This window comes from Canis lupus, chromosome 3 (assembly GCF_011100685.1).
Source record: "Canis lupus familiaris isolate Mischka breed German Shepherd chromosome 3, alternate assembly UU_Cfam_GSD_1.0, whole genome shotgun sequence".
NCBI classification, from domain to species: Eukaryota; Metazoa; Chordata; class Mammalia; order Carnivora; family Canidae; genus Canis; species Canis lupus.
In genome coordinates, this window is record NC_049224.1 from 15,354,509 (window position 1) to 15,368,553 (window position 14,045).

The 14,045-nt window shown below is 34.8% G+C and overlaps 1 protein-coding gene across 11 annotated transcripts in view; it reads left to right on the forward strand.

Moving 5' to 3' along the window:
* The window catches only part of FAM172A (family with sequence similarity 172 member A), a 425,633-nt gene that overhangs the window by 28,258 nt on the left and 383,330 nt on the right, over window positions 1–14,045 (forward strand). For 3 of the 11 annotated variants that reach the window (XM_038532329.1, XM_038532331.1, XM_038532330.1), the window contains one exon: window positions 7,829–7,952. The exons of the other annotated variants lie outside the window; for them this stretch is intronic. In XM_038532329.1, the coding sequence (XP_038388257.1) occupies window positions 7,847–7,952 (106 nt within the window). In that variant the 5' untranslated portion in view covers window positions 7,829–7,846. The remainder of the gene's footprint in view (window positions 1–7,828; window positions 7,953–14,045) is intronic. 11 annotated transcript variants of the gene reach the window in all.

The following is a 14,045-nucleotide window of genomic DNA, read 5'->3' on the forward strand; positions in this document are numbered from 1 at the left end:
TTTTTGTTTGTATAGCAAATGGTATATTTCTAACTTTGAAGTAAGTTAATACAATATGTGGGATCAGTTCTGATAATAATAAAGCAATTATTATTAAATTTCATTCTTTGTTAGAAATTAGGTAAAATTGGGGTGTTATTAAGTGGTATATAGTCAAGGAATTAACTAAATCATAACCAAAGTAAATCAGTAAATCATTAGAAGAGGTATGTAAAGACTAGTGACAAGCCAGGGAGGCACATTGTCATTGACAGACAACATGCAATGCACAGACTTGGAAGTAGCTAGACTAGAGCACTGTGATTTACAAAAACTTTATATATAATGTTTACCTTTTATACCTAGGAAATACTGTATTTGCCCCTAATGTCTAGATGGAGCAGGTTGCCAGCCTAGCTCTGGTAGGAAGGATGGCAGGGACATTTGAAGAGAGAAGTTCTTTAAATGAGTCTGCCTACAGTTCACTTATCACTTCTGTTTCATAAAAGGAATAGAGAAGAATGAGTGGAAGGGGCAAGCCTCTTCCCCCTCTTCCTCTTCTTGACATTTTGAAATTATAGCTGGAGAGAAGACCTGGAGAGAGAGAGAGAGCCATTTAATATTCGGTGAGGTACACTACTCCAGTGTATACCTCTTTTGGACTATGGGAATCCTTACCTCAAAAAGAAACCTTGTACCTATTAGCAGTCACTCTTTACTCCCCACCTCTAACACCCAAAACCCATTAATCTACTTTTTCTTTGTGTGGATTTGCCTATTCTTGTCATTTCATATTATAATGGTCTTTTGTAACTGGTTTCTTTCACTTAGCATAATGTTTTCAAGGCTATTCATGTTGTAGCATGTATCGGTACTTCATTTGTTATTAATGAATAACATTCTGTTGTATGGATATGCCATAATTTGTTTAATCATCACTCGATAGACATTTACTTTTAGGCAGTTATGAATAATGCTTTTAGGAATACTTATGTAAAAGTTTTGCTATGTATATGTGTTTTCATTTCTCTTGGATATATACCTAAAGTGGAATTGCTAGGTCATATGGTAAATCTGTTTAATATTTTAAGGAACTGCCAAACTTCTCTAAAATGTATACCAGTTTACATCCCACCTAACAATGTATGAGGGTTTCATTTTCTCTGCATTCTTACCAGTACGTGTTATCATTTTTCCTGTTGATTATAGCTGTGCCTTAGGATGCGAAGTGGTATGTTTTTGTGGTTTTGATGTTCATTTTCCTCATGACTAATAATGTTGAGCATATATTTTTTTGTGCTTTTTGGTCATTTGTATATCTTCTTTGGAGAAATGTGTATTCATATCCTTTGTCCATTTTTGAAATTGAGTTATTCATCTTCATTGTTGATTGCCAGAATTCTTTATATATTCTGGACACATCTTGTCTCTTAACACGTCAATTTTTTTTCACTTTCAGAAAAAATATTTAGAAAAGTACATTATCACAGCTTGGATTTTTCAGAAGCAGATGCTGAGATAAAATTTGGAGTGCAAGATGTTTATTAAAGATCAACACTTAAGAAAAGGAGGAGGACAACTGGATTGATTGGAGGGAGAATTTGGATTAATGCAGGTCTGATGAAACCTCCACCAACCTGATAGTGAGCTCTGGAGCAATATTGCCTGTCAGAGTTGTCCTGCATTAGTCTGAAATGGTGGTGCCTTCATATTCCAACCTGGCTCAATCAGCAACTAAGCCAGTCAGCCTGGGAAAGACATGACCTTGAATAAGGCAACTCTTAGCATCTGAGACAGACTCTGAAGTGGGCAGCAGTTGGAGGCTCTTTGCTAACTGTACTCCTTGCCACTGAGTAGCAAGTTCCCCTTGAAGGGGGCATGTAGGCTAGGGGTTTACCTTCGTGTCTACCACATGCATATTATATTTTAAAATCTAAGTTGAACCTTGAGTTTACATAGTTTAGTGAGTTACTGGTAAGCATATATCGGGAATGAGAAATTTTTTTTTTTTTTTTTTTTTTTTTTTTAGAATGAGAAAATTTGATGTAGACTTTTGAAAGTAAGGTATTAGTACTATTTCATAGTATTGGCTACTTCAAAAATCTTATGGATATAGTTAGTTTCTATTTGTCTAATTTGGCCTGGAGTTATGTATATTTATAATATTGTTTATTTTTTATTGTTTATATTTACCATAGAATTCAAAGTCTCTAAAGTAGCTTATGTGACATTATACTTGACCCATGTAAATAAAAGAGGCTATTTGTTTGAGATACTGTTTTTCCAATGTTTTGAGCTTATATATTTGAGAATTATTTTGTCCTCAGCCATAGTTCTGCTATTTCTGCTCCATATTATGAAAACTTCATAAAAGATTGCTTAAATTACTTTTTTCTTTTGAGAGTCTTCAAATGTGAGAATTTTCTTAGTCTTTAATTTATTAGTTTCAGTTTTAGCATTGTTTTGCAGATATTCTAAAGATTTCATTCTAGCCTTGTTGAGTTTGTCTTTTTGCTTGACACAAAACAATGTGACACCTACCCAGATGGCTTCCAGTTTTGGAACCTGTTAAAAAGGCACAGTAATGCATTATTAGTTTCTTCTGAAATCTTTGTATTTTATATGCCTTAACTTTTGACTCTTTGTTTTAGATATTTGACGTACCAAAGGATTGTGAGGAATGATGAGGAATAATTTTTATCAATCTTAATTCTGAACAGCAACCAAGTAGACTGAGACAGTTTTGGTTGACAGCTTTCATCTCTATATAATTAACTACATCCAACTTAGTCAGTCTCTAAATTGTAATACTTCCTGATAATATAAATTAGTACATGAAAGTGAAAACTTTCTGTAGGATAAACTGGAAATTGAAACTGGAATAGTTTAAATGGTTTGACTCCACCATGCAGGTAGAGGACTCATAAGTAGGTGCTTCTTCTAAGTAGGAGTCAGAAGACCAGAGTTAGAATCCCCTTACCATTGGGATGCTTGAGCCAGGTTATTTAACTTTACAAAGCTCAGGATGCCTCATCTCTATAAAATACAGATATATCAAATACTCCTACCCTTGCCATTGGTAGTGATGACCTAGTAAGGTAATGAGTATGAAAGGACTTGATAACTTTGTGGCCAACATATGCTGTTTGGGAGATAGTTAGAACAGTATTCTTTGGACACATTTTTATCTAAATTAGGGCAGAACTCACATATTTGAACATTTTCCAGACATACATTTTTAATAAGATTAGAAAAAATATGAATAAATTATATTTTAAAAATTAATTTAAATTTCATTATTTCTATCTTCAATATAGTCTTGGAAACCCAAGTCAACTCCACAGGTATTTATAATGGGGCTTTATTAATCCTTCTTAGAATTCATCCAAATGGCACACATCAGAAGTTTCTGATTCCTCTAAGTTGTACTGAGTTGGGTGTCCTTGCGTTTGAGTACAAATTAATTGGAACCCAAATATGTTTGAAACTATGTGGATTACTAATATTTATAGAGAAATTTTAGTTTTCAAAATGTTTTTTGTGTACATTCTTCAATATAATCCTCATAATTGCCTGTACAAGCAAGTGTTCTTATTTTCTTTGTCATTTCCATAACTTAGAGAAGTTAAAGAGTTTCTCAAAGTCACCCAGTTCCTAGGAGGTGGAATTGAGATTAAAAAGCTCACTTTCTCATTACAAACCTCTATATCATATTGCCTGGTAAACTAAAGGAATTATTTTAGAAAGGATTAGATTGGAGTCATCTATTCCTACTCCTTGCTAAGCCTTGATCCAAGCATAGATGTCATTCTCTATAGAAGCTGTCATTTTCTATGCACCAAGAGCCCATATTACTCTGGGCTTTATCTTCCATGTCTGCTCCTTGTTCTTCAGCCTTTTCCCTATTGCTCATGTGTATATGTACACACACACACACACTCTCTCTCCAAAACACATTTTTTGTGTGCTGCAGCCTCAAAACTATAAGCTATCCAGGATTATTTTATTTTATACTTCCCTCATTGCATTCAGAATATGAGGTGGCGGGGTGCCTCGGTGGCTCAGTCACTTAAGTGTCTGCTTTTGGCTCCTGTCATGATCTTGAGGTCTTGGGATTGAGCCCTGAGTCAGGCTCCTTGCTCAGCAGGAGCTTCTCCCTCTCCTTCCTCTTATTCTTCTGCCCCTCCCCACCATTTTTACTCTCTAACTCTGTCTCATAAATAAATAAATAAATAAATAAATAAATAAATAAATAAATAAATAAATTAATTAATTTGTTAAAAAAAAAGAATGTGAGGTTGGAAAGACCTTCTATTGTGAAGTCATCTATATCTAGTTCTTATTTAGTACCTACCTAAAAACAAACAGATGGAGAAAACTTAGACATCAGTGTATTTTCCTATACATAAGTACTCATGCCACATTTTGAGCAAACAGGGCAACTAAGAAATATTCTACTGTTTCATGTTTTGAAATGCTGACTGGATAAAGATTACAGATGACAAGTTATTTATAGCTTTATTTAGACATAGTGGATTCTCTGTTGGAATCATAGAAGGAAAGAAGATATGATAATTGCTTTGTGTAGTTCACAGAATGAAATTGCAAACTGAGATGTTTTGAAACTAGTTTATACTATAACCATTTCTAGGAAACCATATTTAAACAGCACTGGTTATCATGAAGTATACAACATGTCAACTGTGTCCCAATTCACATCAGTAAAAACCTTCTACCACTTTATTCCCTATAACCTAAACTCCATCAGATAATACTAAATAAACTATGTTGAGTGTACATATTAATATATATCAAATGTATCAAACGGCTTGCTGGCTGCATTTTCAGTAGTGTTTATCTGTGGTCATGCAGGTTATAACTCTGAATTTTTATTAGGAAAACTAAATTGAGAATTTATAATGTTCCTGATTTAGCTTCACCAGCTGTGCCACAGCCATGGAAAATAACTCGAGAGGGTAAAAATCTAACAGTGAATAAAAGAGCAACAGACAAATCGCTTTTGCTTCATGCTACCTGCTTTGCATCTGCTCCTAGAAGGTTTAGGATTACAGATGATAATTAGTAGTCTCCTAACATGTATCATCATTTTAGTAAATTGTGACATATTTTTTGTTATCTCATATAAAATATGATTATTAATTGCTGTATAACCTTGAGAATCTTAAAAATGATTCTTAAAAATGTGAATCTTTTTTCCCCCCCGTCTTTTACTCATTCATTTGTAAATTCAAAAAACAAATGCCCAGTGAGTTGTAGACATGCCAGACATGTGCTAGGGACAGACATGATACTTCCTCAGGGAGATCAAAATCTAAAAGGGGAATGTATTATTAAACATTGCACAGTATTTAGAGCTTTTTTCCCCAAGGTTTTTTTTTTTTTTTTTGAGATATAATTGACATATAACACTATGTAAGTCTAAGGTGTACAATTTTGCAAATGATTCCACAATAAGATTGGTGAACATATCCATCACTTCACATAGTTAACTGTCTTTGTGTGTTGTGATGAGAACTTTTAAGATTTACTCTCTTAACAGCTTTCAAGTATGCAGTGCAGGATTGTTAACTATAGTCACCATACTGTACATTAGATCTCTAGAACTTTAAAATTTGAATCTGGAAAATGACTCTAGCACCAAAAATATCTTATAACTTGACTTATTAAAACAGTCACAATGAAATAATAGTATAAATTACTCTGTTTAGAAATTAGGCAATTTGGGGCCAATGAAAAATAACTGCTTATATTTAAAAGAAATACTGGGTTGGCGGAGGGATAAACATTGCAAGAAGTCCCTATAGATATTAGTTGTGGAATTGTTAACGGAGAGCAGTGCGTGGGATCTCTCATTATGAACATTTCTCTTGAATTTCTGCTATAAGATGGTGTATAATAGGGAATTACTGGTAAAACTTGTGCTCAAACTTCTAAGATTTGACAGATAAGACTAATTCTTGCATACAAATATTGCTTTTTTATGACATTGTGATAATTATTCTAGGTCTTACATATTTTAAAAATGGCTATTTGGCAGTTTGTTTTGGTAGTTAGAGTTAAGCCCTCACCTGGCCATGACTATATCTCTTTTAACTCACCACTGCACCCTGGTGTCTTACACATCACTCACCATACAAACTACAATATGTTTCTTCGAAGGAATGTGTCAACACATTGACACATTCCTTCAAAGGAAAGGAATAAAATCCAGATTTTATTCATGTAGATTTATAAAGTTTTCAGTTACCTATTCACAGAACTTCTTCCCTGCTAAGTGAAAATGAGTTCCCAATCAAAAATATTCTCATATTCTAGTTTCCCCTATTAGGAAGCCTCCATTGACCAACAGCATTCCTGCTAGTAATAGCACTGGTCAGGTGTGCATACCTTCTAAAATACTAATTCTCAACCACTATATTTGAGCTACATTTTAGAAATGAGGAAACTGAAAATTTATGTCCCTGGCCATAGAGCTATTATTAAATGGTGAAGCCAAGATACATTTATAACAATTAAAAAATATATGTCAGCTTGTGTTGAGCACTTAATTACACATCAGCTACTATGCTAAATATTTTACATTTAGCCTCCCTGTAACAGTATGAGGGAAACATGATTATCATTGCTATTTTTCATATTTGGAAATAAGACACAGAGAAGTTAAATGATTTATCAAGGGTACATGTAGTTAATGGTAAAGCCAAAAGGTATTTCCTCTTGTAATAGCCCCCATACCTCCAGTTAGAATTGAGATAAGAGCAATATGGTTTATGACTATTTGGAACATTTATAGTTTAAAAATACTATTTTCAGTATTAGTTTTTTTAAAGTATTTTCTTCTATACTCTGTTGATTATGAAAATGACCAGTTTTTAAAGATAATTATAAAATATCCGTCTGAACGGAAAATGAAGTTTACTTTGTGGATAGCAAATAAATCGAGTTCTTTTATCAGGAATATTCAGCCTTTTTTTATTGTTGTCATGAATGTAGTTTTTATATAATTTCATTAACAATCATGGATTGAGTGAATTAGTTTAATTTTTTCCATTGTATGTTTTGTGTTTTTGTCTTTTAAACTTTAGGAATAGTGAATTTCTTTTAGTCTTCATGGACACCCTGGGAAAAGACCATCTATTTATAGTGTGAATACCTTCTCTTTGGCCAAAATAGAGCAAAATTATATTTTTAATAAATCATAATTATATATTATGATTATTTACTGGAGTGCCATTTATAGAGTATGGCTTCCAGACATTGAATTTGACATAGTTTCATTTTTTAAAAGAGCTAACTTTTTCCCTTAAAGTTGTGTTTTGAATTATACCAAAGTAGCTTACAGTTATTCTGTGTATTTATGTATTTTTCTCCTGACTGTTTCAGAAGGAAGACATTCTGACCTTGTAATTGGCACATGCTTATGGTTTATTTTGAAAGAAATTTCAGGCTTTTGAAACTACTGGAAGATATTAAAAAAAACATTAGATGATAGAGAACTAAACTTACATAGTAAGTTTAGCTAAATTAAATTCACCAACCTCAGGTATCTGTTTATCTAAAATATTGTGTTTGGTGACATGAGACAGAAAAAGATGACAAAAACTCGATACCTTTATCCTGGTGCTTGTAATCTGTTAGCTGACCCAGATAAATACATAAATAACTATAATGCAAGGCAGGCTATGATAAGTATTGTGGTATATAGGCATCAACAAATGCAGTGGGAAATCAGAATAGAGAGATTAATCCCAAGTGAGAGGATCTACGAAGTTCTCATGGAGTAGGTAGGATTGAGTAGAGCTTAATTTATTGCTTTCATTCATTCTAGACTGTCTTCTGAAGATTGATGTCTATTTCCTTGAGCTCTTTAATTTTGTTGCCAATTTGGATAAGCATGGCACAAATCCAGCAGGGAGGTCCAGATGAAAAAGAAAAGACAACAGCACTGAAAGGTACATACTTAATTTGCTTTTTCAGGGTATTTTCATTGTGCCTAATGAAGGTATAGGAATATTTAGGTGGTCTTCCATTCATTTCAATTCTAAAATAAGAATGTCACTATGGAATCAATTTGTAATACTTTGTATCCCTCACATCAACTGTCTCAATGTCTCAGATGTAGTATGTACTCAGTAAATAAATCATAAAATCATGTAATTTTATAACAGTAAGAATTCGTAAGTCTTCCTTATCCAAAGTCTTATATTCAATGGTAAAACTAATACTATAGGTCTCTTGAGTTAATAAGATTATTGCCATTATCATATTTTTGTTGATCAGAATTTCATACTAGGCTAAGATCATGATCTGCCTAATAATCCAGTATTCTATCTTTGTGGCATTAATTAGGGATATTTTTTGAAAGACTCTCCACTCTCCATTAACACCTTGGAGGGAATCTATCCTAGACATTCTTTGGGAATTTTGAGTTCTAGACCTTTTAAAAGTCTGCAGTCTAAAAGAATTTTATTCCTACAATAAGCATGCTTTGTTGAGTGGAAAGATCTGTTCCTTACCATATATTTCAATCTGTCTAGTGACTTACCCAAGGTCAGCTTACCTAAGTAACTCATACATGGTCTCCCAGTTACTTTCTTTTGATGGTTCAAAAAATCTTACGGATTTCCTAATGTTGAGATGCCAACTATGCCGGATAATGAGTCTCTTGTTCAATGTAGAATCTTTGTGGTCTTCAAGATGCTTTGTAGGTAATGCCCCAGGTAAATATGTACCAGACCATCTTGATTGCAGCCATTTTTCTGAATCCCTCACTGCTATCCTACTCTGCTTTACAAGGCTGAATGCTAAAGATAACTCAGGAATCTCTCCTATTACCTCTTACCTCTTTTCATGAAAGCCTAAAGCATTATATATATATATATAATAGCTCATAATTTACCTCATCTTGTCCCTGCTTTTAGAGTTAATGTTCTGTCAAGGGGATGGTGTAACTAGCCCTTAAATTAAAAAATGGAAAATGGCTAAGAGCATTGCTTTCTCCTCACAAATGTGAGAGATGCTGATGTTTTGGATTAGGGTGGTAGAGAGGATGATAACATGTTCTGGTTATGTTTTGAAGGAAGAGATGACATGATTTTCTGTTGGATTAGAGACATGGGATGTTAGAAGAGAAATCAAGATAAATTTGAAGGTTTTTTGCCTAAAAAGTTTCAAGATAGATGCAATGTGTTAAATTAAGAAAATTGGGGGTCGCTGGTTGACTCAGTTAAGTGTCTACCTTCAGCTTAGGTTATGACCTCAGGGTCCTGGATTGAGCTTGCATTGGGTTCCCTGCTCAATAGGGGAGTCTCCTTCTGCTTCTGCCCTTCCTCACCTCCACTCGTGCTCTCTCTCAAATAAGTAAAAATCTTTATTAAAAAAATGCTGGTTAAGAATTTAAAAAATAGATTAAGAAAGGGAAAAAGCAGGTTGTGGTGATGGTAGTGGAAGGCAAGAATTAAATTTCGGACATTGAATATAAAGTTGATATGCCACTTAAACAGGAAGGTAGAAAAGTAGGGTAAGGGGTTTGGGAGAGCATTTGGGTTAGATATAAAAGTTTTGGGAAAGTCTTAAAAAGGAAAAGAGAGGGGCCTTGGTAGTTCAGTGGTTGAGCATCTGCTTTTGGTCAGGTTGTGATCCTGGGGTTCTGGGACTGAGCCTGCATTGGGCTCCCTGCAGGGAGCCTGCTTCTTCATCTGCCTATGTCTCTGCCTCTCTCTCTGCATCTCTCATGAATAAATAAATAAAATCTTTTTTTTTAAAGGTTTTAGGAATCATTAGCACAGGGGTAATATTTAAAGGACCGTAAGTCCTAATTGAGATCACCAGGGACATCAGTGTAGACAGAAAAGAAGAGATCTGAAGATTGAGCCGTGCAGCATCTCAACTCTAGAGTCAGAAAGATGAAGAGGAACCATCAAAAGAAGCTGAAAATTAACTTCTAGTAAAATAGGCTAAGAACCATGAACAAGAGATCCTAAAATGAAGAAAATAGGAATAATTCATGGAGTCATGATGATTCAGGTTAGACAAGGACTGAGAAATTACTTTTGGGTTTGACAGTATTTAGATCATTAGTGATCACCACAAAGAGCTGTTTTCATGAATTGATGGAAATGAAAGCTGTGCTGGAGAGCTTCCATAGAAAATGTGAAGAGAGGAATTGGAAATAGTATGGACAACCCTATAGAAAGTTTTATTACATGCTTGTATGCTGTTGGAAATGATTATTAGCATTGTCAGAATAATGGTTAGTTTAGGAGAGACGACAAGGAATGTGTGTGAGTTCCTTCCAAATAAACTCACTGGGTTTCCACCTAGATAGATTTTGTGCATCTTCAGCCTTACTTGATAATGTGAAAATTTGATCTTCCACGTAGTCTTTCCAATTTATAATTCCTCAAGCAATATGTAAGAGTTTACATAGGTTTTCTGGATTTTAGAGGTATTACAATTATGTAAAAAGAGTATGGATAGGGTCTAGAGATGGAATAGTCTGGATTCAAACTCAGGTTTTCCTACTTTTCATGAACTAGCTGCTTAGCTTCTCTGAATGTTTTAATTCATTGGTACTATAGGAATAAGAATGCTTAGTACACATGAGCTTGTAAAAAATAATGAAGGAGTTAAATTGGAAATATTAGAAAAGAAAATGGCAATGCATAGCAAAGCATACTTAGAACAAATTGTCATATTGAATAAAACTGTATCTTTAAAACAGTCTACTTATCAGTTTTATTGATTATACTTTTGGTGTCCTTTCTCTGTATTCTTTGCCTAATCCTACTTCGTGAAGATTTTCTCCTGTGTTTTCTTCTAAAAGTTTTATAATTTTAGATTTTACATTTAAATTAATGATGCATTTTGAGTTAATTTTTATATAAGGTATGAGACCTAAGTCAAGATGTGTGTTTGGTTGGTCTTTTTTGGCCTTGGTAATGTCTTTTTGCACCAGAACCATTTGTGAAAAAGACTACATTTCCACCATGGAATTACTTCTTTCATCTTTGTCAAAAATGAATTTGGGTATTTGCATGGCCTTGTTTTGGGCTCTCTGTTTTGTTCCATGGATCTGTGTCTATCTCCGTGTCTATCTCTTATTTAATATCCACTCTATTGATTACTGTACCTAGTATATCTTAAGATTGAGTAGAGTGATTCTTCCCATTTTGTTCTTTTTCAAAATTGTTTAGCTATTACCTATTCTAGGTTACTCACTTTTCCGTATAAGTTTTAGAGTACAAATATCTATATCTGCAAAAAAAATACTGAGGTTTTGATAAGAATTATATTTAAACCTAGAGATGGATATGGGGAAAATTGACATCTTTGTCAATCCATGACATGCTATGTCTCTCATTTATTTAGATCTTTGATTTCCTTCATCAGCATTTTGTAATCTTCAGCATGTAAATTTCAAACATTTATTATTAAATTTATGCCTAAGTTTTAATTATTTAGGGTGATTTTTAAAAAATATTTTATTTATTTATTCACGAGAGACACACAGAGAGAGGCAGAGACACAGGCAGAGGGAGAAGCAGGCTCCATGCAGGGAGCCTGATGCGGGACTCGTTCTTGGGACTGCAGGATCACGCCCTGAGCTAAAGGCAGATGCTTAACTGCTGAGCCACCCAGGCATCCATATTTAGGGTGATTATAAGTGGAGTTGTGTTCTTAATTTCAGTTGCCATGTGTTTACTGATAGTTTATGGAAATATCATCAAGTTTTGCATATTGATATTATATCTTAGGACTTTCCTGAAGTCATTTAATAGTTCTAGGAATTTTGGGGACAGATTCCTTGTGATTTTCTATCTCATTTGCACACTGGATGATTTTATTTCTCTTCCCAATCAATTGGCCTCTTATTTCCTTTCTTGCTTTTTGTACTTGCCCAGGATTCCTAATTCTGTGTTGAATAAGAACAGTGAGAAAATGGACATTATTTCCTTCTTTACTGGGAGTAATAATGAGTGGTGACACTCTCATTTTACCCCTTTATTTTTAGACCTGTGAATTAGGGCTATGAGAGAAACACTACCATATAGTGGACACTGATTCTGAGTCTGTACAGCCTTCTGAAGAATCCTGCCTCAGGACTGACAGACAGTGGTCTGTCACTTAGCTGGCACTGTAATGAATCTTCAGTAGGCCATCTCACCATTCTCTCAAACAGCTGTTTCAGGATAGTGGGGAAAACGGTAAGACCAATGAATTTCATGAGCATGGGACCATTGTTGTGCTTCTTTTGTGGTGAACTCCTTGATCAGAAGCAATACTATGTGGAACACCATGATGGTGGATAAGGCATTCTTTAAGTCCACAAATAGTAGATAATGGCAGAAATACTACATATGGGGAAGACAAATCTGTATTCAGACAAAGTATCTATTCCAGTCAGAACCAAATGCTGTTGCTTTCATGATGGAAGTAATCTGATGTAATCTATTATGACCATGTAACTGGCTGATCACTTTGTGGAATGATGCCATTCTCCAAAGTTTTGGTCTTTGGTCAAAGTGTTGGTCTTTTCTGCTGGCACATTGGACAATCAATAATGGCAGTAGCCAGGTTAGATTTGGTGAGTTCCTATCCATGAGCCCATGCATAACGTCCATTTCTTTGGAGAGACAGACCACTTTGTTCATGAGCTACAAGAGTGGTTGGGGAGAGAGGCTGACTGGTATCTACAGAAGGAGTCATCTTATCCACATGATTGTTAATACCTTCCTCTTTTGAGGTCACTTTTTAAGTGAGTATTAATTTGGGATTCAGATATCTTTCACTTCTTTTGTCCATTCAAGAAGACTATTCACACAACTCTTTTTCAAATTTCCTTGTCACCGGTTTTCCAATCCTTCCAGGTCCCTGACCATTCAGCCAAACTAGTGGTCACAACCAATGAATCGTTATATATTCACTTGTGTGGCCGTGTCTTTTTCCAAGCAAACAGAACAGCCAAGTACACTGTTCTCAGTTCTCCCCACTGGGAGAGATTTTCCTTCAGTGGTATCCTAGAAAGCATCTTTGGTATGTTAGCTTCTCTTTTGGGTGATGCCTGAGTATCATGCAGAACCATTTATAAACACACCTGAGTCTTCTATCAACTGATGTTAGGAACCCTCCATGAGGCCTTGGGTGCATGCCAATAGATAGAAGGTATAGCAGGAATGGAGGCTATAAGCCCTTGATGTACTTCAGGTAACTTATTGTTGTCTTTAGAGCCTACTCAGTCCTGATTACAGATATGCCACTCCCATTTGATGATGGAATGCTGTTGTACACACCCAAATTTATGACTTGGTGGGTCAGAAAACAAACACCCAGTTTATGGTGGGTAATTCAGATCACCTGGTAACTTGGTAGCCCATGGTTAAGCATTTAGTCTCTACTAAGGCCCAATGTTGGGCCAAGGAGAGTAGTTACCTGTGGTAGATGGCAGGGCTTTATACCAAAATGCTAAGGGCCTTGCCAAAGATTCCAAACAACATCCCAGGTTTCCCAGTTTAGTGACTTAGTTCTCACTGTAAGGTTTAGCATAAGATAAGAGCCATTACAGAACTCTTCAGGGATGCCAGGGTTGTCCTCACAAATATGTTTCTCATTTTTGTGGGGAAAGGTATGTCTTCTGGATTCTCCCTCAGTGGGCAAGTAGAATGACAAATGGAATAAATGTATTTTCCAATACCTAAACTCAATGCTCTTTCAAAACCACCTTACTTACTCTATGTGCCATTTCAACCCTAAAATATTCTGCTCCCCTCTTCCTTACCTTATAAAGAATAAAGTTATGAATATAGAAATATGCTTTCGCTTTGTTCAAAATGTTCCTATGAATGACAAAATGAAAACTAAATAAATAGGTATTCCTCAGACTTCTCCTCTGTTAACTAGGGAACCAGATACAGAAATTTTTTTTTTTTTTTATTTCATTAGCTTTGAGAAGACGTGTAGGTAAAAAAGGTCAGAAATTATTTTTTCTGCCTTTTAAAATGAAAGCAATAATAATAATAAATAAGCTGCATTTACACAGAGACTGG